The sequence below is a fragment of the Bos taurus genome, chromosome 15, assembly GCF_002263795.3.
Source record: "Bos taurus isolate L1 Dominette 01449 registration number 42190680 breed Hereford chromosome 15, ARS-UCD2.0, whole genome shotgun sequence".
In the NCBI taxonomy this organism is placed as follows: domain Eukaryota; kingdom Metazoa; phylum Chordata; class Mammalia; order Artiodactyla; family Bovidae; genus Bos; species Bos taurus.
The window spans coordinates 29,935,379-29,961,430 of NC_037342.1; the positions used below are offsets into that span (position 1 = coordinate 29,935,379).

Here is a 26,052-nt window from a genome sequence, read left to right on the forward strand (position 1 = left end):
TTATTTCTCAAAGCTATGATTTATTCTGTACAAGGTTCCACTGTACATCACACATTCATCTACTCTTGCTTACACGGTAAACAAGTGTATACACCAGCCCTTTGGCTCAGGTTCACAGCTCTTCCCTGGAGAAGGGTGTCAGGCCAGTTAGACTCAGGGTGTCTTATTCTGCTGCCTCCTGGAAGCACTGGAGAGTTCTGCCCTCGAGGGGCACAGGCAGGGCCCAGCTGTGTGGGTGTGCAGAGTGCACCATGCACAGAGCTCTGGGCCTTGGTGCTGAACAGCTTTTCTCTCTGGGACAACACAAGAGTTTTGCCCGACAACTTAAGAGCAAAATCAAGCCCATGGGGAAGAACCATACAACTGAGGCAAGATGTCCCCAGACACCCAGGCTCCAGCTCCCAGGCTGAACTGCAGACTGATGCCAAGGGGAGCTGGGGGTGGCATGGGCATCCCTGAGAAACTCGGTCCAAAGGGCCTATGTCAGGAGGCTCTGAGAAGGGGGGTGGGGCAGGGAGGCTGGGGAGAAGGAGCAAGTTAAGGGGGAATAAATTAAAGGTGAAAGAAGCTCAAGGGTCAGGGGCTCGTGCTATCCTTCCAACAGCTGGGGAGTAGACCAGGGCTGGGTTAGAGGAAGCTGGCGGGAAGAACTTGATACACTATCAGAAGAATTTCCTTTTACCTACTCTCTTCACCTCACTGCAGTGCGAAACGAGCCAGGGGCTGTGGGTGTGACCCCGAGCTCCCTGGCAGCTCTGGACATGGCACTGGGGAAAAGGGAAGAGGCTGAGGGATATTTCAGGGAGGGGCAGTTACCCCCTGGTCCCCAAACACTATAAGGCACAATTCTTGGAGGCAACTAGATTCCATCCAAAACATTAAAAAAAAAAAAACACCAAACCTGTCAGATCCCAGGTCTACTGTGGCTGTGCTTGGGCCTGGCCAACTCCCACCTAGCACCACTGGGGGCTAGCACTAGAAAAGTTGTACTTGTAGAATTAAAAAAAAAAAAGACCAGCACAACATCCCAGCTGTGACGAGGTGTGAAAGAGAGCATCTCCAGTCTGAAAACTTTAGTTACGATAATTAAAAAAAAAAAAGTTGGGCTTTTAAAAATCAAAAACAGCTTTCTTCAAAGACGTCCCCTCATCTGTCCCCCTGGAGTTAGCAGCCTTAAGAGGGCTCTTGGCTCATGGGTGTTTTTCTTGCTCCTGGAATGGTGAAGCGGGGTCCAGGTAAAGACGGGCGGCGTTCCAGGCGGCGATCCTCCCAGCAGGCTCCAGAGGGCGCTGTGTTCTTGGGAGGCCGGGGCTGGGCCGAGGCCAGTGGGCCCGTGGACAAGGATCTTCTCCCCACCGAGGGCTGCGGTTTATCACACACGGGAAAAGAACCACGCGCTTACAAATGCAGACATGAGAAGCCGAGGGCACCGTGCTGGCTCGGTCTGCGTCCTGCCAATCTTCCCTACCAGGCAGGGCTCTGGGGCACCGGGCTCCCCACTCCCGGCTCCGGCCAGGCTGCGGCAACTCCTGCTCTGCAGCTTCACTTTCCTTTATTTTCCTCTTATTTGTCAGGACTTTTTTTTGCCTTTTTTTGGTCTTTTTAAAAAAACTTAGGTTGTGGGGCCACCACGGGGAAGGGAGGATGGGATGTAGCTCCTCGTTGCTACATGCGGGAGGGCGGACTGGCCAACTCGTAGAAGAGCAGGTAGGCGTCGCTGGTACGCACTTGGCTGGAGGACATGGGGGAGACGCTGCGGAGAGAGCAGGACAAGTCAGCCTGGCGGCCTGGGGAGCCCGGGACGCGCAGCCAGGGCAGCATGAGGGCCCGTCTCTGACGGCTCCTGGGTGAGGGAAGGGTGTCTGACGGCTGGGAGCCCCGCCCGAGGCCCGGCTCACCTGGAGTCGTTGAACGTGTGCCACTCGCCTGTCACCGGGCTCCGGCAGTAGGCTGTGTAATGGCCGCCCATGGTGGTTCCGGAGTGATTGGACACGGCGTACAGGTTGTAAACAGCGTGGTCTGAAGAGGAAGCCTGAGGTGTCAAGCCCCAAGGTGTCCCTTGCGCCCTCCCCTTCTGCCCTCCCAGTCCTGCGTCTCCTCCCAGCTTCCACCTCTCTCCCCTCAGCCGCTTCCCACCAGCTCGGGGCCTCCCATCTGCAGCTCAGACTCCAGCTCAGAAACACTTACTGGTGTTTTCTGAGGCAAATTCCCTCAAGTCCAGGTCTCGTAGTGGGAAATTCACAAATGCTGTGAGCTTGCTGGTTCGTATCCTGGATTCTGAGAACCGCTTCAGATCTGGTGTTGGTGTGAGTCAAGGACAGAGTCAGAACAGGAGACAGCCCCTGAGGGCGACTACAGTCTCAGGAAGCAGAGGAGGGGAGAGCCCAGCGAGTTTTCTTGTCCTACCCTGCTGGCCCTCACCCGGCCCCCAGTCACTCTCTAATGTCAGCCCCTGCCCTGACCATCTGAAGGATACGGAGCACCAAGATCTTTGGGAACCTCTGGATGGAGAACTTCTTTATACACCGTTTTCTGGCTCGGCAGCGACAGCACGTCTGAAAGACATAACAGGACAGAGCTGGGAAGGACTCATGGGTGAGGCCAAGGCCGAGTGCGGCAATTCCGAGGCTGCTCCGCTCCCAAGAGGACTCCGGGAGACGCACCCTCACTGCCACAGAGGGTGACATACCGGCTTTTCATCGCCATCAAGCACGTCCTCTTTGGTGAAGAGCCTCATGCAGTCCATTAACGTCACCTCAGGATAACCTCGCTGTGAGAAAGAAGGGAGGGGTCAGAGGTCAACGAAGTGAAAGGGTAAGAGCAAGAGTTTCAAAACTGGGGCAAGAGGGGTGCCTACCTTAGTAATGGGCAGAGAGAGGTCCCAGAAGGGATCAAAGACCGTAGAACAGTAGCCACAATCAGTGCATGTCAGGGAGCTCTTCAGCTGCCCAACAAAGAGATCTGGGAAGAGACGGACACACGACGCCTAAAGGCCACGGGTCCTTTCTCACTGCTCCCACCTCAGTCCCCTGGGGGCTGGGCACTGGGAAGCTGGAGGGGTCCTGAGAGGATGGGCTTCTCATGCTCTGCTCAGGTCAAGCAGTTAACAGGGAAGGCACGCAACCCATGCCCGCTCCCCTTGCCTGCACTTACCCCCGATCCGACTGTCTTCCCGTTCTAGATACTTTCTCCACATCTGGCGCCCTTTCTCATCATCACTAGGACCCAGAGAGAGGAAGGCAATTGGGTCAGAGCTCAAACCATGATAAGTGTAAAGGCCTAGCCATCTAAATCCTTAATATCCAAAATTCTTCTGAAATCATTATCCCCAAAGAAGTTCCCATGGTTCGGGCCCCAGCCCTCTCCTCCCACTTACGGCAGATGGTCGAGGTTTTCAGTGTTGGACTTGGGCCTCGCTATGACCCGGTTCACCTCATTATGCAGCCCATCCAGAAGGAAGCGAAGAAACTCCTGAGCATCCTGCTGACTGAACGTGAAGAAAAGGGAGTTAAGCGACACCTCTGGTCCCTCGAATCTGCTACTGCTGCCACCCACTCTGGGGAGGGACACGTCCCCAAGGCCCTTACTTATAGCCGACGAAGCGTGGTGCGTATCTCTGGATCTGGGTTTTGAACTCAGAGGGGCTCACCACGTCATTGGGGGATGAGGTCCATATGGTCTGGATTAGTTTTGCAAACTCTATAGGAAGAAGAAAAGGGTAGAGGGGGGCGTGGAGGATAGCTGAGCCATTTTCTGTATTCTATAGAGTCCCAACAAAAAGAAGCCAGAGGAAGAGAAATGGGAGAGAAGCATGTAAAAAAGTGGAAAAGCGTGCAGGGCCGGGCCCTCACCTTCCATGAGGGCCGTGTGAGCACGGCTGCTGTGGCTGAGGTCCCGCAGGTAGAGCCGCTGCAGGCAGTAGTCTCTCAGCTCCCGCGTGTTACTCAGGCACTGTAGGATGGAGTTCATGAAGCACTGTGGGAGACCACTGGACGTCAGCAGCGGAACAAAGACCCCTGGCTGGCATGTCTACTTACCTAACACTCAGAGCCCTCTGGTACACCTGGCCTACAAGTGAGCCTCAAGCCTCCCGTAGCCTCAAGTTCCTCTTTCTGTAAGTCACAGTGTTGAAGTGAGGCAAATCCCCACTGCTGGCACGGGTGAAGTAACTGGTTACTTACTAGAGGTGTGCAAAAGAGTGTAGGGCAGCTGGACAGAGTAGGTGGGAAGTGATGGATGTCCTGGGGGAGAAGGATCCAGGAAAGTGACTAAGGTATCAGTTAAAAGGGCAACTCCCATTTAGCAGTGCTTCCTGCTGGGGTGGGGGTGAGGCAGAGCCCAGCAACTCTGTAAAACATCAGCCAGGAAGGGCAGGTACCAACTGGCCTAGGGGGTAGGGAGTTAGCTGCAGCCAGGATCACCTGGTTAGATAGTCCCAGTTGAGATGGGACTGAGTCCCACCTCAGGAAAGAAGTGGGCTGGGGAGAACTCACCGTGTTCCCAAGGTTTCGAAGACCAGCCAGACCCTGGGCGCTCTTAGAATTCTGTAAGCAAAGAACATGAGGCATATTCAGGCTGAAGGAAGAGGCCTGGCCTACGTTAGGTTCTCTCTGCAACGTTCTGCCAGTTGTAGCCACTAGCCTTAGGCCGTACACATGATCCTCTCTTTAACTTTAATCTACTTACATTGTAGGAAAGCGGGTATGGAATGCCTGTCATTTTCAACACAGGACAAAAACATTCTTCAAGATTTTGCTTTTTTTTTCTTGACTTATGTGGTTTTGCTTTCTTTAATTAACATGTAATTACCCCCCATCTTTTATGTTAATACTTTTCATTCTCTGCCATATTGGAGACTGGAGATTAGAAGCCAGAGACTAGGAATTCATATACCTGATTCTGACAAATTTCAGGTCCCAAATCCAGGCTCTCTCTCAAACGACCTACATTTGTACTCTGAGATGTCTGATAACTAAAGCAGCTGTCATAATGAGCGCTTCATGGAGGTCTTGAAAAGTTCAATGACAAAACATCTAAACTGAGTTTAGATCTTCAGCTGGGGAAAAACTCCAGTCGGCTTGCCATTCTGAACTGCCAGAGACAGGTGGAATTCCTTCCAGCTGAGCTCAGCTCCTGAGGGCTGTATAGAGCCTGGGAGAATCCTCCCTGCCTGGTTCAGGTTTCAACATCCTGATCGGCCACTGGCTGGGAATCCTTCTGATGGCAGCCTGCGGCCAAGCAGAGGTCAGCACCTGGCTGAAGGTGCTGCTCTTGCTCCTGTACCTCTTGTGGAGGCTGGTGAGGGGGTGGGAGAGTGAACAGGACTCTGAGCATTGTTTGTCCAGGTCCCTTGGCTAATCCTGGTCCAACCTCCAAGAAGTCAGATAAGCTTTCGGCTCAAAGGGTTAAAGCATCAGCATACAGATGCGCCTGCTACCCTCTTTCTTGGGGAGGGGACCTGGGAGCAGGCAACTCTGGAGCAACACTGGCTGGGGCATGCGTGGGGCCAGCTCAACCCTGATCAGAACAGGAGCCTGAAATAACTCAGCTAAAATTACTCATGCCGTGTGCTGTCAGCAGCTCAAAGCCCATGAGGTTGTCAGCATAAGGGGGTGGGGTGGGGAGAGGCAGGCTGAGGGAGGGCTTTTCTCAGGAATTGCCCTGCTGATCCCCCACAAGAAAGACGATCCCTCCTTGCCAGTTATCAGGTCTAACACTCACAGGAAGGGAGGGAAATACCTAAACCCAGCAGGCGGACCTGCTGTCCACCTGCAGCTAGAAAGAAAAGCCTATTGGCAGCAGGTGGGGTACAAGCATCACTGAAGATCAGCGGTGTGTGGTCCCAAACATGACATTTAAATCTTATCTGTATGACAATCTAAACCCTGATGTTCCAGTCAGTGGGCCACAATAGAGATAATTCCCTGGACAAAGACCTTATCAGCGTTTTGAAGTAGACCTGGGGCTCAACAGAAACACTGAGTCTGTGTTGCTCATTTGGAACTAAATATTAAAGCCTGCCCACACCTGCATACCTGCTCTTCCTCCCCTAGAATACTCACTCGAACACCTCTTTCCAGCAGTGCTTTATCAGTTCTACCCCTCGCCCCCCCCCCCACCTGCCCCTCATGCCTCAGACAACATCTGTCTAAATAGACCACAGAAGCAAAGCATTCTACCGCTGGTGACTGTAACTGTCCACCAAAGTGGGCCCTCGACTGAGATAGCAGTCACGCAGCACCAATGGGGGTGCGGCAATGGGAGGCTGGAGGCATCTTTCTAATGAAGCATTCCTGTGGTGTTGACGCTTCTCTCTCTGAACCAGCGGAGGGCAGGTCAGGAAGAACAGGTCATGATCGAGGTTACTATCCTTAAGAATCTAACCCTATGTCTGGCCTGGCTAGTGGAGAGATGCGGGAGGCTCCTTTAAGGCTTCTTCGCCAGGACCCTCTTAATTCTGGGGGTGGGGGTTGTGCCTTTGTCTAAAATTTCCTGAGCTTGAAAGTGCCTGCCAATTTCCAAGCACTCTGTGTAGAAGGCGGATGGGTATCAGGAGTCAGGGGGTGGGAGTGGAGGGGAGAGCAGAGCTGTTCTCTGCCCAGCCAGATATTCTTCTGCCATGAATAGGAAATCAGGAGCTCCAGGGAAAGTCAGCAGTTTCCATTCCAGAGGGGAACAAAATGTCCCAGGAGTGACCTTTCTTACGGGGAAAACAATCCTACCTCAGGGCTGACAGGGAGAGGCCCAAACTGGAGAAGCTGGGAGAGACCCTGCACACCAGCCTCTCAGCAGGAGAAGGAAATGACTCCAGCTGGGCTGCTGGAGCTCAAGTGCAAAGAGCTGAGAAAAGTTCGGGGCAAAAACTTCCTTAAAATTAGCCATCAGAAGACCTAATTCGACTCAGGAGCAGCCATTGTTCTAGAAGGCAGGTGCCACCTCCATGGCTAGTAAACAGACAGCATTCACCGCCCACTGAAGGAGCAAGAGCCCAGCTGCTATGTGAACATGGAGGAAACATCTGGGAACACGGGCCACAGAAGAAAGGCTGATGGAGGTTTGTGTCTTCACACTTGAGACCCCAGGAAAGGGCTTTTCCGGCTTACTTCACCTGTGCCATGAGGGTCAGCCATGAGTCCTGGCTGCAGCCAAGGAGCCTGGTGTGGCCCTGGCACGGGGCAGTGCACGCACTGCCAACACGGGAGCTTGTGCTGTTACGTAAGATCTGTCAAGCTCTGGCCCCTTCTCCCTTCCCCGAGGGGGCAATGCCCAGCTTTTAGCCCCAGCATCACTCTGGGGCGGCTACATCATTGAAGGGATCCAGTGCCCACTGAGCTGAACTGGGGAGGGGAGGGGAGGGGAGGGAAGGGACGTTGACCTCTTTCCCTGTCTGCAACTCCTTTGCCCTTCGCGGGGTCAAAGGACCCCTGTTGCCCACCCTCTGGGAGAGGGCGTTTTGCGATGAGTGACGGGGAGGCGGTCCCTTTCGCACCAGCCTTTCTTGCTGGCTTTTGGCCTTTAAGGAGTCACACCCGCAGAGTCCAGCGAGCTGCCCGTTCCCTCACACCCCGAGATCTAGTCAAGGTTACGCTTTTCTGCACCTGTCCTGATAGGTGCCAGGAATTACGAGCCCAAGAGCCACCTGGTGCTGGGGTCGAGGAGAGGGAGGTGGCAGGGGGACTCGGGGTGGGGGGGCAGGGACCTCAGCAAGGGGGATGGGGCCGCGAGTAAGCGTGAGATCACCTGGGGAGGGGGCATTCCTTGTCGGGAGACCCTGGGAAAGGAGGGGAGGGGGCTGGGAAGAATCTGTGCCCCGGCCGGGCGGGCGCGCGGTGGAAGGGGGCGGGAGTGGGGCACCCCGGTAAGGAGGCAGAACCCCAGCCCTCGGCGTGAGGGTCCCGGAAAAGGGCCCCGCGTACCTTGGCTTTGTTGAGCAGGAGCCCCACGAAGGTGGAGAGCAGCAGGGAAGGGGAGAGAGGGGAGCGCGGCCGCAGCTCCTTGGCGAGGGCGGGAAATGGGGCGGCGGGGGGCTCCTCGGGCAGGGTCACGGTGTACGAGGTGCGCATGCTGGGGGGCGGGCGGCGGGCTCGGCCCCTCGCCTAACGTTGGCCAATAGGGCGCGGGGGAGTACCGCGAGGTCCCACGGCCTGGACGCCCAGGCCAGCGAGGCCGCCACAGCACGCCGTCCGCGGCGCCCGGCGGTAACCGCTCCGGCGGGCCGACCGCGCGCTCCCGCACCTCAACCTCCCTGGCACGAGCCGCCAACCGACCCGGCGCCGGCTCTCGCTCTCCGGCCGACTGGGGGCCCCGCCGGCGCCTCGGGCCGCGCGACGTCATCGCCGGGGCGGGGCCAGGGCCCGGCCACGCCCCCACTCGGCCCCGCCCCCGGCTCCCGGCACGCGGACCGGAGTGAGGCCGCGCCTCCGCGCCTCCCGCGGTTCCACCCCCGGCCCGGCTGCCCCCAGCACCCCCGGGACCAGGCGGGCCTGCCCGCGACCGAGACCTGCAGACCCGGGGGCAGGCGGACCCGGGCGGGCAGGACCGGAGCGCGGAGCCCGGGAACCACCTCGGGGTTGGGACTCGGGAGAAACTGCCTTTGAGGCCCAAAGAGGACACGTCTCCAAGGCCGAGTGTCAGCGGGTGAGCTTCCCCGAAGGCAGCGAAAGATTCCTGACTTTTGGAGGGCTGCAGATCATTTTGATAACCCGATGAAAGCCCTGTACTCATTTTTTTCAGGAAAAAATGCACCCACGCGCAAACTTTTGCACAACATTCTGGGCGTGTGGGTGGGAGGGGACGACTCAGGCCTTCTTGGAGCCCAATATCCACCCTCCCTGTCCGTGAGGGTAAGAGGACCCAAAGGTAGATTTCCACGGCTTCCGGACGAGCTCCCCTCCTCCCTCCAGTCCTAGTTTGGCTCACTATCAAGAAAGGCAATGCCTAGATTTTTTACATGATGACAACAGGTCACTGTCCCTTTTGGCCCCAGGAAGAAACCTTTTTCTGGCCTCATCTACCCAATTACCCAATTCCATCTCTCTGAGAATCTCAGAGTTTGATTTGTTTTTGGGAGGTAGGAAGAAAGTCACAGCAGGTGGGGAAACTGGTCCTCAGTTGGTGTGTTGGGGGGAGTGTCCTTCTCTGACCCTAAGGGCAGCAGTGGTCGGAGATCAGAGGTCTCTGGGTTTTATTCCTGCTGCTCCACCCGTCTCACCTATCAGGGACCCACACAGAATCTGCCTGGAGAAAGTATCTTGTTTGGAGCTTGACGGCTATTTTTAGCCAGTATTTTTAGCATTTAAAAATACTCTGAGAGGCAGCAGTGTGTGCTGTTACTCATCTGTGGCCTCCTTCTGTTCCTCTTGGCCTGCTCATCCCCACATGTACACGCGCACTGCACACACAACCACAGCCACATGGGGCATGTGTCCAGGACACATGTATGGCTGTACCCCAGGCCTCCCACAGAACAGCACTTTTGTGCTGTTGAGAGAGGAGCACAGACGGTCGTCCCCGTGTTCCCACCTCGGTGGTGGGAGGAGTGGGCAGGAGGCAGGGGCTTCAGGGCATCTTCCTAGATGGTAAGTGACATTAGAAGAGCAGATCTCCAGTCACTGTCCTTGCTGGGATCAAAGCTGGGCCCTGGACAAGATGCAACAACCTTTCCCTCCATGCCTCCTTCTTCCTAACCACACTCCTCTGAGCCAGTCCCACACTGTCTGCAGCAAGGCTTGCATTTCATCACATCACTCCCCTGCCCTGACATACCTGACTCTTCCAGCCAGTCCGGAAGCCTTAGGTAGACTTGTCTGTGAGGCCGTGGTCCATAGGCTGGATAGCACCATGGTCACCACCCTCACTCTTCTCTAATCCCTGCTGCCAATCAACCTGCTTTAGCACATGCCTTCTCTCCTTTAACAAAACTGTCACCAGTGAAGTACTTACTAAATGCCAGGCACTGCTGAGCGCTTTATATACATTATGCCACTTAACTTGCATAACAACTCAGTGACAGTGACGCAGTAACTATTACCTCTGTTTTCTAAATGAAGGATCTTAAGCCCTGAGAGGTCAAACAACTTGCCAGGACTGCAAAGCTGGTACATGGCAGTGTAGGGCTTTGAACCCAGATGGATCCTACAGCAAAACCCATGCTAGTAATAACTACCAGGAGATTTTGGAATGCCCTTCCTGTTCTCTGTCAATTATCTCCTTGTAAATTCTGCTCAAAACTCATGTTTTCCACAAAGCCTTTTCTAATGAACTCCAAGTTCTAAACAGTCCATTACTGCCTACTCTCAGTTTTCTAGCATTGTTTCCACCTTACCAACTTGTCTTAGTATGTTTATCTTTGTCTTATACATGTTTCTACTGCTACTGCTAAGTCACTTCAGTCGTGTCCGACTCTGTGCGACTCCATAGATGGCAGCCCACCAGGCTCCCCCGTCCCTGGGATTCTCCAGGCAAGAACACTGGAGTGGGTTGCCATTTCCTTCTCCAATGCGTGAAAGTGAAAAGTGAAAGGGAAGTCGCTCAGTCGTGTCCGACCCTCAGCAACCCCATGGACTGCAGCCTTCCAGGCTCCTCCATCCGTGGGATTTTCCAGGCAAGAGTACTGGAGTGGGGTGCCATTGCCTTCTCAATACATGTTTCTAAGACTTCTGTAAATGGTCTGAGCTTGTGTGTTGATTGTACCATCACACTGATACCTCAAGGGCAGGACTGTGAGTTCTCTTAGTGGGTGCTTAATAGAGGTGTTGAGCTCATCACAAAAGGGGGCCAGACCAGGCAGTGCTGGAAGTCCCATTGAGCCTCAGAGGGTGGGGTCAGTCTGAGTTTGCATGTTGAGTAAGTGATTTGCAGGAAGTGCTGTCAGGCGGCCACCCACTGGACTGTTTGGCTTGTTTCCCCATGACGTAGGCCAGCTACCCTGGGGACATCATGGCATTCTGCCAGCCTGCTCTCTCCCTCTTTCCTGGGATGTAGGAGGTCAGGGGCATTGCTGGGAGCAGGGAGGCCCAGCTGGGGAAGGCTCTTCATGGGTGCCCTTTGAGAAGTCTGGTTGGAGAGAATTCAAATGGGGTCCAGTCTCATCAGGCAGGTGTGATGGCTGCTGGACCCGGCCATGAAGAACTGTGGTCATTTCTCAACTAACCGAGACCCCGAGAGACCCTTTCTCCTCAGTGCCGTTTCCTGAAGTGGCATGAGCAAAGCAGACAGTCTTCGGGGATCTGAATCTGGCTCTGGCTCTGTGACTTTTTGCCTCAAACACACTGAGCTAATCTGAGCAGAACTCCTTGCTGGAGCCCAAGACTGCCATTTCTCAGACCCTGTGCTTGGCCTGCCTCCCCTGGCGGTATTTTCTTCCCTCAAATCCCCCCTGGCACGGATGGAGTATTTAAATAAAGTCAGGTTTAGTTGTGTGAAGACAAGACTGCAAATATCTTGCTTTCTCAGCTGTTAGTGGGCAGCCCAGTCCCAGGTTTAGAAACACGGCTTAAACCCTGCTCCTGCACGCACCTGCAATTACCCACGCAAGACGGGACAGACTGGCGGCCTGATTGAACTGGTGGGGGCTCAGGGTCCTCGTTAGGGGTTCGGCTCTCAGCCCTCCAGTGCCCTTGGGGAGGGAGGGCCAGCCAGCTGGACCGAGGTCCCTGGGAAGCTCCTCCTTCCTGCATCACTCAGACCCCAGGAGGCCTAAAGCTCTGTGCTGCTTGGAGCCCCTGGGCAGTCTGGTCTGGACCAGCTGGATTCCAGAGGCCCACACACTTCCCTCTCTCGTTTATGTCTCTGTGTGGGGTTGCCAGTTTTACGTCTCCATTGAGGTGAGAGGGTGCAGGGAACCACGTGTGCAGCTCTGGGCCCTGAACATGATGTTCATTTCTGCAGCAGGATGGTCAATGGAGCGGCTCTCCCACAGGCAGGGAACATTTTGCTAGGCTTGGATTAACTCCTGCCTTGCTGAGCCCACCCCCATGCCACTTGAACTCACTCACAGAGACATCCATCCCAGAGTGGGGGTGGAGGAGGAAGCAGGGAGCATGGTGCTGGGCACTGATTGAGAAAATGAGCCTGGATAAGGCGGCTCCAAGGCCACCAGCCAGGTCGCAGCCCATAGCCGGTCTTCGAGGCCTGGAGACATTAGCGTCTTGCTGATTCTGACCACAAACTACAAAACGACTGCCCTTTCTCAGCAGCTAGGATCAGTCCTGCCATGGGACCCCTCTGTGTGACCTTCCTAGGCCGTGAGCACAGCTTCAGGCCCTCAGGAAGTTTGCCCTCCTCCAGGTGGCCGTGTGGGTGAGGACAAGCCCCAGGGTCTCAGGCTGCCAAGCTGGACAAACAGGACAGCAGGGATGCAGTTCACTGTGGCTGAGTAAACAGTGAGAAGGCCGGGGACAGAGGGAAAGGTCACACTTCTCACCCAGGAGTCCTAGGACAGCCGCCGCTGTCCTCCACTTCAGACTAAAACTCCTCCCTTCCCCCCACCGCTTGACAGCAGTCAAGTCCAAAGTCCCACCCAAGAGGAAAATCACATGACCTCATCTTATATAATCTCCCTGTCACTGAACAGCTGGAACCCGAGGCTTTGTGAGATGAGTCAGCAGCCCCCCCAGGGGCAAATAGGATCTAGGTAGTCCAGGTGCCCAGGCCGACTGCTCCTAGCAACAGGTCCCAGGGCAGAGGGCAAGGGTGTGGGGGCCGTGTGAGGGCAAGAGGCTGGGCCGGGCTCCGCATCTGAGTAGCAGGTGCCCAGCCCGTGACTTGTGCTCTGGAGGGCCCTGGGCCAGCTCCCAGCTCTTCTCAGGGAGAGGAGAGGGTGCCCTGGGAAGGGTGAGCGCAGGGCTGAAGCTGGCAGGCAGCACTGCCAGGGCTCAGGGGAGAGAGCAGCTGGAGTGGGTGGAGCTGAGGATTAGCATGGATTGTAGGGGTTAAAGCGCAGCCCTGGTAGGGCTCAGTGGGAACAGCTTGTCCTTCCATAGGCCCAGGGGAACAAGAGAAGTGGAGTGGAGGGGGGATGTGGCCAAGTTGGGGGCTTGGACCCCTGGCTCTCTGCAGGGCCAACCCACCTGGTCTGGCTTGAAGCCCCCACTGTGGGTAGTGAAGGGTTTTTTATTTTTATTTTTTAAAACCAGTTCTGAACCAACATACAACTCCCCTGCAATCTGTCTGAAGGGGGGTCTAGGGCACCCTCACTGCCCTAGGCTGACAGTGCGCACTCCGTGGACTGGCATCTTGTTGGTGCTTAAGCAAGCCAGCCATGGACGGGAGGTGTTCAGAATTCTTGTCCCCCTCCACCAGTTCTTCACTCAGCTCAGCTGAGTCTGTGATATTCCAAGTTCATGTGGGCTGTTACTATTAACAGGAGGATTGAGTCTGGTTAGATCTGTTCTATTCCCCCCGTTGGTCCTGCTTCTTTTGACCTGTAGTTCAGGTCAGCTGCCCAGAGAGCCCAGGGCCAGGGCTGCCTCAGAGGAGTCAGATCTCACCCAGGGCCCTGCCCTAGGATGCACTCTCAGCTTTGTTCCTCCCGGCTGTGGTCCCCGCCCCCACTCCAGTCAGCTGCCAAGGCCCCTTCTTTTCCAGCAGCACCTTTTCCCCCTGGAGTTTAAGGAAGCTCTCCCATTGCATTTTACTGGTTACAGATTCCCCTGCATCCATGATTTGCTTTGAACCTCATGACATCCCTGGGAGGTGGGCAGGGCAGGCATGACCACTCCCTTTTATGGGTGAGGCAACAGTTCAGATGAGAGGTATCCAAGGTTAAAGAGGCAAAGTGTTCTTCCAGCGGCCAAACTGTTCATCCAGCCTCGGATGACCTTCTCCCTTTCCCATCACCTATGACACTAAAAAAACACCTAGGGCGGCCTCCGGTGCAACTATTTTTAGAACTTACTTCCCCAAGCTTCCCCGAGGGCAGGGACCACAGCTCACATCTCTCCTGCTCCCCTCCCCCCTCAAACCCCAAGCACCTGGAAGGCAGAAAGGAGGACTGATGTTGATCAAGCACCTACTAAGTGCCAAGCCCTTTCACACCACAACCTCTGATTCCACACCACAATCTCTGAAGTGGGAACTATGATTGCTCTCGTTTTACAGAGCAAACAGGTTCAGAAGTTCACGCATTTCTCTAAGGTTACGCTGCTAGTAAGCTGAACACCATAAAATGAATGAATGAGATGGGAAGAGGGAGGTCAGAAAAGAAACTGGACCTGGTTCTAGAAAGAAGTGGTCCAGGCCCCACGAACAGCGTGGTTCTCACCCCAGCAAGATGTGATCAGCACCAGAAGCGAGGGTGAGGGTGGTGAGGGGAGAGGAGTGAGATTAAATCAAGGTCTTACCCCACTGAGCCCAAGAAAGGTCTTTCCCAGTTGGCAGTATTGAGCTGACCAGGAAATTCGTGTGGGTTTTTCTGTTACAGAAAAACTCAGACGACCTTTTCCTTGAGGAAGAGCTCAGAGTGAAACACTAGCTCAGTTGTAGGGCTGCTGGTTACTCCTGTGTGTTGTGGGTTGTTTCTGGACAGGGAAAAAGAGATGTTACAGTGGCTGAGTTTGCCCTGGGTCAACCTGCCCACTCCTCTGAGGTCCTCTTGCAAAACTCCCCTCAGGCTGGCCCTGGGGGAGGAGGCTGGGGCCAGGGTGTCTGCTGTGGAGACTCCAGGGAGGTTTGGGATCTGCCTGTGTGGGAAGGAGGCGGCCCTGCTCTCAGGGGATTGGGGCTGAGACCCGCTCTGTAGTTTAGTCTGTGGAGGGGAGGTTTTCACACCTCAGTGTGCTTGAAGATTACCTGAAAAGCTTGTGAAAAAGGGCAGGAGTCTCAGGCCCTATATCCCTAGAGAGTTTGCCTCCAGGGGTTCTGGATGGGGCCCCCAGACAATTCAGCGCACAGATGATTCTGAAGTAGTCTGCAGACCCCACTTTTTAGGAACATTGAGCTCCATAAACAAAGGGATTAAGCCCCATAAAGAGTCCTTCTGAACAAAGGGAGGGAGCCCCTCAGAGGCCTCTAACACCCAGGCCCCTCCATTGAGAGCCGCTTTCTGATTGATGGCCCCTGAGATGAGCAACACCAGACCTGTTCCAGCCAATCACGCATCAACCCAAGTATGTGTCCCCCGAGAGCGTGTCTCTGAGGCCAGCTCTGTTGTTTGCCATTCTTGTCCACTCTAGCCCTCCAACGCAGCCAGCCCTGCCTTCTCAGGGTCCGAATGTTCTGGGAGGCACCAGCCTTTGCATCTCCCATGGCACTTCACAGGGGGTCCAGCAAGGCTGAGACTCTCTAAACAGTGCTATCAAGTTGTCCTCTCAGGACCTTTAGTTTTGACAAGCTTCAAGGTCTGTGTCCCAAAGCGCCGCCCCTATCCTGTACCCCTGTTCCGTTTTTCTGGACAAGTCCCCTAAACAGCATTTCTTGCTATGGCACAGCTATTGTTTCTAAAAGCCACGTGTCCTAACAGTAGAAGGGTACATAAAGTAATGAAGAGGACACAACACCCAGTTCTCCTGCCCATCTGCTTGCCTGTCCTTCTGAAGACCCACTCATATCCATCCATCCATCTACCCGCTCACTCCCCCATCTACCCATTCATTCCCCCATACATCTGTTCACTCCCCCATCCATCCATCCAGTCAACCATCCATGTGATACGCAGGCCAGCTGAATTCTACACTGAGCTAGGTACATACTGAGGGATCTGGAGATTTGATTTCTTTCTCATCCTCTGAAAGCTCACCACCTAATGGGTAAACTGATGACTACACAAAAGGAAGAATTGTAGTCAGTGCCCCAGGAGAGGTGTGTCAGGGATCAGATGTGGGTGGGTCATGCCAGCCCTCACTCAAGTCTCCAGCAGAGCCTCTTTCCCTTATTTTAACCCAGGCACATTGGAGTAGAAAGAGACTGGATCATCTAAAGCCCTAGACAAGAAGTTCTGCACCATTTTCTCCAAAGACACACGAGAACTACTCCTGTTTAGACCCCTGGTCCGGAGCCAGGCAGCATCCATCAGAGGAAAGATCCTCTTCTGATGTCTTACGTCCCAACGTTAAGCCATGTCTCTGGACTGAGAGGTAAAAGCCTGAGCAGGAGAAGAGATGCAGTCAGGGCCGGGGGGCCTCTCTTACCACAGGGCACACTGGTGGTCTGGGGGTCTCAGCATGCAGTCCAGGATGGGGCAGGGCTTGCAGGGGCCCCAGGCATGTTGGGTGGGAAAGCCCAGGATAAGAGTTGCAGTGTATGTGAGGGTAGCTGGGCATTTCCAAGAGCAGTGCAGGGCCATTGTCGAGTGCACAGGTCGTGAAGTGCATTTCCTGGGGAGAGTGGGAGAGCCTCTGAGCAAAGACATCAAGCCACGAGGGCACCAGGTGTGCTGAGATGACTTCCCTGGTTCGTCCCCACCTGGGCTATAGGAACAGCCACTGTGAGGCCTGGGAAGGAAAACCTCTGCCTGCGATCGTCGGTCAAGGTGGAAGCCCTTTTCCTCATCAGTGGCTTCCTCCCCAGCCCATCACCAGGTCCCCCCGGGGCAAACTCACCATGGTGTCTCGCCCTGGGGAGCTGGAGCGGCTGGACACAAGGGCCTGGCCCTTGCCCTTCTCCCACAGACTGTAACGGCCACTGGGTCGGTAGGTGGGGCTGAGGACTTCGGGGGCTCGTGAGGGAGGGGTCGGGGTGGGCACCTGAGGTGCGCTGGCCTTGCGCCCATAGTTCTCCAGGTAGTCGGCCAGGTACTCGGAGCGGCTGGCCGCCTGGTACAGGCCCTGCAGGGCGCACAGCTCCTTGCGCGTGCGGGCCAGCATGGGGCTGCGGCCCAGGTTCCCAGAGTCCAGCCGGTAGCTATCCGAGGTCTGGAGGCTGGAGAAATCCCGGGCCAGGTCTGATTGACTGTTCGACTTCTTCTGGGTCAGGGTCACCCCCTGGTCGCGGGCACTGACAGGCAGGTAGCTGACGGAGCTGGTGGTCACTCCATAAGAGAATCCACTGCCCCCGCTGAGTCCACTCCCTGAAGGCCGCTCGGTGCCCCGAGTCTGGCTCTCAGCCCGCTTACCACCCCCGATGACGTCAGGTCTCAGCAGGGGGCGGCCTCGGTCATAGTCCAGGATGGAGGGGGGGCCATAGGTACGGGGACGGGTGAGATAGCTGGTGGGGGGGCTGGGCTTGAAACCAAACTTCTCCTTCTCCAGGAAGGAGGCAGCCAGGTTGGTTCCGTAGGAGGAGGGAGTATAGGTGCCATAGCTTGATTTGGTGAAAGGCGCATCTGTAAAACGGGCTGATTCTGTGTAGCGCTTCAGAGTGGAGGAGAGCTGGGACATCCTTCAGGGCGGCACTCGGTGGGGACTGGGAGCCTCATGGGCTGAAAGACAAGGAAAGCAGTTGTCAGAAGGCCCTGCAGGGGGTCAGGCTGCTCCCACTGTGCCTGCTCTCCATCCCCCAGTGGCTTGATCTCAACCAGGGGCCACACTTGTCTGTTTCCAGGAAAGCCACTGGCCCACCACTGGGACACACCTCTGCATGTGCGTGCGCACCGGCATGCAGGTCTCCACGCACCCAGGCATTCATACCTCAGGGAGAGCCCCAGAGCTGAGCAGGCTTTCATAAACCACACGGGTGATCAGTCTCAGCACTACTTGGACTGGACGCTCCCCTCAAGGCCCCCAGCCTGAGAGCAGGGACTGCTCCACTTCTGCAGCCCTTCAAGCAACAAACAGTACTCCAGGGACTTCCCTGGTGGTGCAGTGGCTAGGACTCCGCACTCCCAATGCAAGGGCCCTGGGTTCCATCTCTGGTCTGGGATCTCATGTGCCCCAACTAACAGCCGGTGCAGCTGAATAAACAAAAACAAAAAAGCCCCCAATAGTATTCCAACCCAAATCCCATGTGCTTCCTCTCCTTGGCTTCTTTCTGCAGGCACCCCCGACATGAGGGATGCTACCGCCCTCACCTCCTGGATTAAAAACTGCTGGACATTCCAAGAGTTCAGACTGCTCCCCTCTTTGGGAGCAATCTTTTGGGAATCTTACACTGTTTAGACAGCATGACCTGAGGATCATTTAGCCAGATACCTGATGAGGAACAAGAGGCCCATGAGAGGAGGAAAGGGGCTTAGGTGTAGGTGGTGGTGGTGATGAGTGGCTGAGAGGAACGCTTGATCTCAGTCTCCAGACCCAATCCCAGAGTGCTTCCCTGGACATGTCCACCTGCTGCGGTGGGGGATCCTCGTGTGGTAGAGTCCACCCTCTGCATTGACCTAAGCCTTCAGTTCTAAGTGGAGTTACAGCCCTGTGGCCTCCCAGGGCTTCCCCTATTAGTACCCACAGCAAACCGATAGTGATAATGACTTGTGCAAAGGGGGCCCCCTAGAGGCTAAGATCCTGCACTGCAGGCAGCGCTCTTACCTCCACCCGCAGTCCTTGCAGCTGGGGTGGATCTGCTGAAGGAACACAGAACCTCTGAATTGAGTTTTCAAAGCCCAAATGGGTCGACCTTTTTTTTTTTATTTTAAGTTTAACATCATATATATTTTACCACAAGTGAAAGGGGACATTTCCACATACATCATCCAATTGAACCCTCCCGCGGGCCTAGGGAGTGGACAGCCACGACCACGCTTTACATAGAGGACACCAAAGTGACCGATGTGAAACAGCTAGAGCCAGGTCTCACCATGGAGACATCAGATTTGGGAATCTAGCCCAGATTTCCCCTCTGCTGAAAAAAGGGTGATCATCAGTTAGATGCACTGCACCTGTCACCGGCCCGCACTGTCAAGCTCGCTTTAATTGTTGCTACAAAGGACTTGTAGCAACATCCTCCAACTGTTACTCAGACTAAACAGTAAGAGGTTTGCCCAAGCTGTTTTTCAGGAACTTGGAGTCAGCTGTGTCCAAGTGCATGCCGTAGCCAATTAAGACTGGTTAGGACATCCACCACCCCCACCCCCCGGGGGCATATGAGAGTGTCCACTTGATGAAGGGTCATCCATCTTATGTTCTGCGTTGTACAAGTGGAAAGTGCCACTGACTCGCCCAGGGCCACATACTAGCAGAGCGAGGACTCGTGTCCATGTCTCTCAGATTTCCAGCCCAGTGCCCTTCCCACTTTATCTCAACTCACCACCCCCATCAAATTTAGGCTCACGTGGCGAGCCAGAGTCCCTCCATCACGTAAACCTGCAGGCTTTATCTCTAATGGAGCCGGAGGGCAAAGGAGGAGTAAGAAAGATCTCTCATTTTCCTTGAGGGTCAATAGGGGCTCTTGGGGGCTCCTGGGGTGGTGGGGGTGCAGAGCCATCCAGGACTCTCAGAGGAGTCTTGCCCTGTGGCTGACTAGCTGGGTGTTTCTGCCCTAGTCATTGAATCTCTCTGAGCCCCAATTTCCTCAGCTGCAAAATCAGTATAGTAATCATCATTATGATTCCTACCTCACAGGGTTGTTGCGAGGAATAAATGAGATAATAACATGTGAAAGCTCTCAACAAAGACAGTGGTTATTATCTCCTCTCCCAGCCCTGCCAGGCAGCCCGGCTCCTCCCTTTGTAGGCCTATAATGATGTCGGGGCTGACTGTCTCCTGGCCGGGCCAGGCTCTGACCGCAGCCCTGGGCATCGGGGTTCTCCCTGCAGCTCCTAGTGAGATGAGTGGGTCGTGGGCAGAATCTAGCTGTTTGGCAGTCAGTGGCTCAGGCAGCCTACAGCCTGCCCTAGGCCATAGCCCAGCTCATTAGGGCAGAGGGGACCTGGTGCCAAGCCCCAAGTGCTGAGTGCCAGGCAGAGAGCTCTAGATACTCAGTTCATGTAAGGTATGGGATAGGTTGCAGAGGTGGGAGGTGAGCAGGTGGCACTTTTCATATAGGCCCCAGGCCAGAACTTCCAGACTCTGCCAGAGACCTCCAGCCATTTTCAGTCCAGGGCAATGTCAGAGAGGCCTGGCCTATAAATGATCATCCATCCTTATTCCCGCCTGGCCTGGCTGGGGGCTCCCTCAACCAGCCGTGTTCCCACAGCCAGCACAACTTTTACCCCTTTCTAGGAAAAGATAACAGGAGGAGGGCCTGGTGCAGGGCTGGGGGAACCACAAGCTTCCCTCCCATCTGCTTAGCATCCTGGGGTCCAAGGGAGGAAGAGGATGAAGGCTGAGGAGGCCAGGGGCGGAGACGGGCAGAGGCTTGGGGTGGGGGCGTGGGACCAGTCCTGCTCTATTTCACTTTGGAGAGCTCCATCAATAATTCAAAGTCACAGAGACTCCAGGTCCCAGGAGCTGGGCTCTGGGACACTGAGCAGCCAATCAGATATGCCCCCTACCCCCACAAGGGCCTGAACTCCTGCCTCCTCCCCACGGGTCTCTCTACCCCTCCCCCAACACTGCAGCTCGGGGGAATTGGTATTCTGCAGGCAGCACCCCAAGCTTGCGACCTCTCCTGGCCCTGCTGACACAGAAGTGCTGGGGCCAGACAGGTACAGCAGACAGGGACAGACAGCCCTGGGATGGCCCACAGGTCGCCCTGGGCAGGATCGGGGTCGGGAGTGGAGCCGCACCACTCATGGGAGGGCTCCTAAACACTGCTCTCCTGTCTGCTTCAATCTGCCAGACAGCTGACAGGCCTCCCTACCACTAACAGCCCCCTGGAAGCTGTCTTGTCAGTGCTGGCATCTGGCACAGAGTTCCTCTGTCTGGGGAGAGGGTCCCCGCTGCGGCTGAGGCCTGGAGCATGCCTGTCTCCTCCCCCAACCCCTAGTTTCGCTCTTGAGGACAGTGCCAGCACCTTGCAGGTGAGCAGATGGCTTGGGTTGGTGCCCCTTGAGTTACCTGGCGTGGCTGTCCCTGGAGGCTGTAGGAGGCACCCTGGCCGGGAGAGCAGGCTGGGGCCCTGGCTATAGCTCTGCTGCACAAGACAGGGACAGGACGGGCACTCACATGGCTGCGAGTCTCCTCGTTGCCAAAGGAACGGCCTGAACTGAATGGCCCTTTCATGGGGCAGTGGGAGGCCAGCCGATTGGCTGTGATCCCCCGTGCCCCTCCCTGCCCAGCGTGGGGCCCCTGCTGCCTGACTCCTTTCACTGTTTACCCAGAGCTGGCAAGTACAGGCATGCGGTTCCAGGCAGCACCTCCCCAGGTGCCCGCCACCTCGGACAGTGGGGCAGCCTTCCTGCCAGCCTCCTTGTCCGTGCAGGCTCACCAGGGCCCTTGGCTCTTCCTGTTCTGCCAGGCTTCCCTTGCTTCCCTCTCGCTTTACTCAGTTTTCCTTCTTGGGAGGTGTGGAGGCACTTCTCCTCCTGAAAGGACGAGGTAACCAGTTGGCCATCGCCCCGCCAGCAGGTACAGAGCACCCCTGGACCAGGCATCCCACTGGGTACTTCTTAGGCAGCTTGTCATTTTTCAGCAGCCCAAAGTCCAACACTGAGACAGCCTTCCCAATGCCCCGGGCTTACAAACGTCATTTGAAGGTTTAATTTTTTTAAACATTAAATTGAAATTCAAAATACTTTCATTCAAATAGACAAGATATTTAAATAGTGAAACAGTCAAGTGAAGCATTTAGCATTCATATTCCTGAAGTTATTAAAGCTTAAATCAGCACTAAGACTTCTGGGACACCGCATATTAATCACTCACTTAATCCTCATGACTGCCCTAAGCAACAGGTGCTATTATTATTCCCGTGTGCAGATGAGGACACTAGGGTTTGGAGAGGTGGTGTGGATCCCCTGGGGTCACACTGGGACTGGGACCTACCTGGGCTCTGTCTGCTAACGCCTACCTTGAAGCCAACCCATTGCCCCTGTCTCTCTTCCCTGGCCTTTCCCTGAGCTGGCACAGGGTGGGGGTCCTGCAACATGGGGTGAGGGGGTCCAGGTGTCCACCGTCTAGGCAAAACAGCATGGCGGGTACAGACTCCCAAAGGAGCTGCCCCTCGAGTTTCCACTGCAGGCAAACGAAAGTGAAGCCAGGCGCAACCTGAGCCCCAGAAAATGCTGATCTGCCGAGAGATGGTCCAGGAGGCCTCCATTTCACCCGTGATGCCAAGCTCCTGCATGTCCCCCGCCTCCTACTCTTGCGGCAGCTTGGCCCACTCCCCAGGGTACCCAGACTAGGTGAGTCAGGGCTTAAAATGAAGCCTATCTTCCTGGGGCCACCAGCCCATTATGTCAGCCACTGTCATTTCCTGTTGCTCACGTGAAGGGCTCCCTAACCTGCCCAGCCAGGGGAGGGACTTGCTCCCCAGGAATGCCAGGCACTCTTGGCCCCCAGGGTATGGGATGGGTGATGCCCAACATCCCAGTAGCCTTCACGGCCCCCCTCTGCCCAGATCCGCTCTCCTGTCTGGGGTGAAGGCACGCCAGCTTCTGTGGCCTTGCCACTGCCTGGATAGAAAGCCCCTAGCTGGGCTTCAGACATATACCTCAGCGGGGTTTAGTTCCTTTCCTCCTATCTGTGTCCGAGGCAGGTGAGTAGGGAATCCCAGCCAGTCCCACAGGTGCTTGGGAACCGTCACAGGGGTGACCTCAGAGCTTCCCAAAGCTGCTTGCTAACAACATCGGAATGAGGCACTGAGACGGCTGACCTTGAAGGGTAAAGTGGGCTGACAGAGGGGCCCTGTCTCCATCTACACTTTCCCACCACAAGCCCAGCTGCTGGGACATTGCCTAGACACAAGCGTCATCCCCTACGTCGAGGGATGTCCTGGCAGGAGTGAGATGTAGGCGGAGGGGGAGGTTGGGGTGGGGGATATTTGTGCTCTCACAGTTCAGGAGTTCTGTTTACTGCTCTCAGATGCTTAGGAGCCTCTGCCTGCCGCTAGCGGCTCTACCTCTCAGGCTGGCACCCTCTGACCCACCAGTTTAGTGCCTGATATGCCTTGGCCAGGGGTCATCAAGGGGATTGGGTCCCTCTCAGTTACTCAAGGGGACTGGGACAGGGCAAAAGAGGTAAGATAAGAGATTGGAGATTAAAACCAGAATTCCACCTGGAGGAGAAGAGGTGGGTGGGCTTAAGGCAGTGTCTCTTCAGGGTTCTTCATTTGGGTTGGGAGGGGGTGGGCATATACCTCCAAGAAAAGGCAAAGATATGGGGCCCCCAGGCAATATTGGAATTCTTAAATTCTATTTTCTAACCACGACTGTCCCAGGCACTCTCCTGGAACCCCACCCCAGGGGAGAACCCCAGGCTCCTTCCCTCTCCTCCAGGGCTTCAGTTTCCTCCTCCTGGCCTCCCAGCCCTTGGTCCTGCCCCTGGGTCTTGCCCATAGCACCTCCCAGGCCTGGTGGGGTGGCCTCTCACATGCTCCCCCAAACAGACAGGGATCCCTCAAACAGACAGTCCAGGGCCCTCTGGACAACGGCCCTGTGAAGTTCGGATACCAAAGGGACAGTTACTGACCTGTGTCCGGGGACACTGGGCAGGATCTGGGGGCTTCTCCTTCCCCGGCAGGGCAGGGAGTGCAGTGGCAAGGCCAGAAGCAGGAGTCTGACTTGGGCTGGGTAATCCGGGGCTCAGGTTACTGACTCGATATATATAGTATCTTATCTGACCTCATGGAGATGGCTAGCTCCACTCGCTGGCATTCTGAGCCCAGGGAGAATTAAAGGGGCAGTGGCAGGCCCTCCCTTTCGAGGTGGGTGCCAGGCAAGGAGATCCTAGGAGACTGTTTGCAGGGAGCATTTTGAAATGGAACAGAAGGGGGATTCAAGGGGAAGCAGAACTGGAAAGAGGGTAGAGGGATGGGGGTGGAATTAGGCAAAAATACGGAGAAGGAGGTGTCAGTCACAGAACTAGAGAAGAAGAAGAAGCCCCAGTCCACCTCCTTTAGCTTTGAGATGGAAGAGACCTGGAGGCAGACAGCAGCTCGCTCAAGGACACAGAGGCAGGGAGAGGCAGAAGGGACCTCTTTCAGGTTTCCAGTTCAAACTCTTTTACAATGGACTTCTAGGCTTGGGCTTGTATTCCAAGTCTTTCCTTTTTATTGCCTCGGAGACATTTAAGCAGTCATTTAAGTGGTCCAAACCTTATTTAGTCTTAAAACAGGAGTAATAATAATGATATACCTCATGGAGGTAAGGATTAAATAATGCTTGTTAATTTCCTGGCACACAGTAAGAGTTCAATAAATGATCACTACTACTATATCGAATACTTCCACTTATAATTAGTGGTAGCATTTGTCGGGTGAACCTTGCTAGGGAGAAAAGATTCCTCCAGGCCAGCCCGTGGGAGTGCTCTGTTCTCATGTCAGAAAACTGCCATGGTTTTCCGAGCTGATCTGTGTCCCATAGCTGGCAAGGCAAATGAGGCTTGCCCAATTCCCAGATGTGCAGTCCACCCGTCAGAGGGGGGCCAGGCTCACTTGGGCTCTTTCCTTCTCTACCTAGAAAAGTATAGCAAGTGTAGCTTCCCCCAGGCTACCAGGAGCAAGCCTGGCTGCTCTGGAGTGGTTCCACTCTACCTGGAGGAGTGTTCAGGATCCCGAGCCTACAGAGCCAGGCTGGCTGGGCAGGGTCACAGGAGGAAGGTGCAGGATTCTTAACCTCTCGGACCTTGGTGCTCTTGTCAGCTCCCAGGCTGTTTCTCCTGTTTCTCGATGGCTCTCCCTGGGGACTGGGAGTACCCGGGATGGTGCCTCCACCCTGTCTCAGCGGAGACTACTGACTCAACTCAGGTCCTGACGATGCACTTCAGAGGACGCCCTCGTCCCCAGCCCTCATTCCAGTCCTCATTCCGACTCCAGTCTGGCATCATCTACAGCATCAAAGGAATGGTGGCTGCTCCAACCCCAGCCCAACCAGCTCTCCTTTCCTCCACTGTACATGTCGGACTCTGGGGACCTTTTCCTGCCTGTGCCTGGGGAGATGAGCATGGGCAGGATCTCCAGCTCAGTCCCATTCTAAGAGCGGCCAGGTCAGGAGGTAGATGCTCCTCCTTAGAGGACAGCCAGAATGGGTTGGCCAGGACTTCCTTAGGCTGTTGAGTATAAGTTACTTGCCTTGAAGCATCGCGTGCCTAATTCTGGTTTGGGATTGGTGAGAATTTCAAAGATGCCTCTTTCTGGTTTGGGATTGGTGGAAAATCTACCCCTCTTCCACTTAACTACTACCCCCCCACCCCCACCCCTACCCCTTTGGCAAACTGACCAGAGACAAGCCCCCAGGAGCTTTGAGAGGAGGGAGTAAGAGCTGCCACGCACACGTGGGGAGGGGTTTGTCAGGGTCCAGGCATCACTCTCCGCCACATCCCACACAGGGCTCGGAGATACGGTCCTGCCCAAGCAGCGTTTCCTTAGAACACGCTGATCAGCACACAGATGGCTCTCCCTGGCACCCTGAGCTGTCGGCTCACACACACAACTGGCACCCACAGCTGGAGATCCTCAGCGCAGCTGGCACTTGCCCTACATTCCTAGTACCCATTTTGCCCAGGCGGTCGTTGACACCTCACTTTCAGAGCCTCAAACGGCACTGCCCTCCGTATCCCCCCTTCCCCAGTCTCCGACAGGTGGCACGTACCTGCCTATTCTCCGAGGATGGATGAGTCGAGCCGGGCACAAGCATGGAGCTACGGATGAGTCCCGGCTGGTATTGGAGCGGCGCAGTAAACAGCCGCTGACGCAGAGGGCTCCCTGGCCTCGGCTCTTGTCCGCCTCTACCCCACCTCCGCCGGGGGCCCAGAGAGGACCTCCCCGGGAAATCGGCGCCACCCAGCGGGCCGCTGCCTCATTGCGCCGGGGGCCGGCAAAGCCACACCTCGCGTCTTGCGTCACCAAGACGCGTCACGGCGATTGGCTTGTTCCTATTGTGATGTCACCAGGGCCCCGCCCAACCAGGATCTCCCAGGCGACCGACATATACAGAGAACCACGTGGAGAAAAGGCACACGAGCTTGGAGCGGATGGTTGGAGCACATGAATTGGACCTGAATATGACACGACGGGACAGCTGGAAGGTATTGGGAAAGAGGAAGGGTCACGGGGAGAAGGCTCAGCGTTGAACCCCAGGGCATACATATCAGCTTTCAGTTTTTAGGTAAGGCTAAATGTTCCAGTTCCTTCCCACCCGACTGG

The 26,052-nt window shown here is 55.5% G+C and overlaps 1 protein-coding gene and 1 long non-coding RNA gene across 11 annotated transcripts in view; one reads left to right on the plus strand and one right to left on the minus strand.

Annotated features, from left to right (window-relative positions):
• Positions 1 to 25,636, minus strand: USP2 (ubiquitin specific peptidase 2). 7 transcript variants are annotated; one of them, XM_059874747.1, is made up of 14 exons: positions 25,499 to 25,636; positions 24,442 to 24,734; positions 16,539 to 17,356; positions 4,494 to 4,544; positions 3,852 to 3,975; positions 3,588 to 3,699; positions 3,377 to 3,487; positions 3,154 to 3,218; positions 2,858 to 2,961; positions 2,690 to 2,770; positions 2,477 to 2,555; positions 2,188 to 2,295; positions 1,899 to 2,019; positions 1 to 1,753 (listed from the first exon to the last, which is right to left on the minus strand). In XM_059874747.1, the coding sequence occupies exons 3-14, from the start codon at positions 17,313 to 17,315 to the stop codon at positions 1,666 to 1,668; spliced, it is 1,821 nt and encodes a 606-aa protein (XP_059730730.1). In that variant the 5' UTR covers positions 17,316 to 17,356; positions 24,442 to 24,734; positions 25,499 to 25,636; the 3' UTR covers positions 1 to 1,665.
• The window catches only part of LOC101903835 (uncharacterized), a 101,734-nt gene continuing 84,186 nt past the window's right edge, over positions 8,505 to 26,052 (plus strand). For 2 of the 4 annotated variants that reach the window (XR_009490643.1, XR_009490644.1), the window contains exons 1-3: positions 8,505 to 8,637; positions 15,883 to 16,073; positions 17,479 to 26,014. This is a non-coding gene — a long non-coding RNA (uncharacterized lncRNA). The remainder of the gene's footprint in view (positions 8,638 to 15,882; positions 16,074 to 17,478; positions 26,015 to 26,052) is intronic. The other 2 variants (XR_009490645.1, XR_009490646.1) reach the window with 1 other exon arrangement.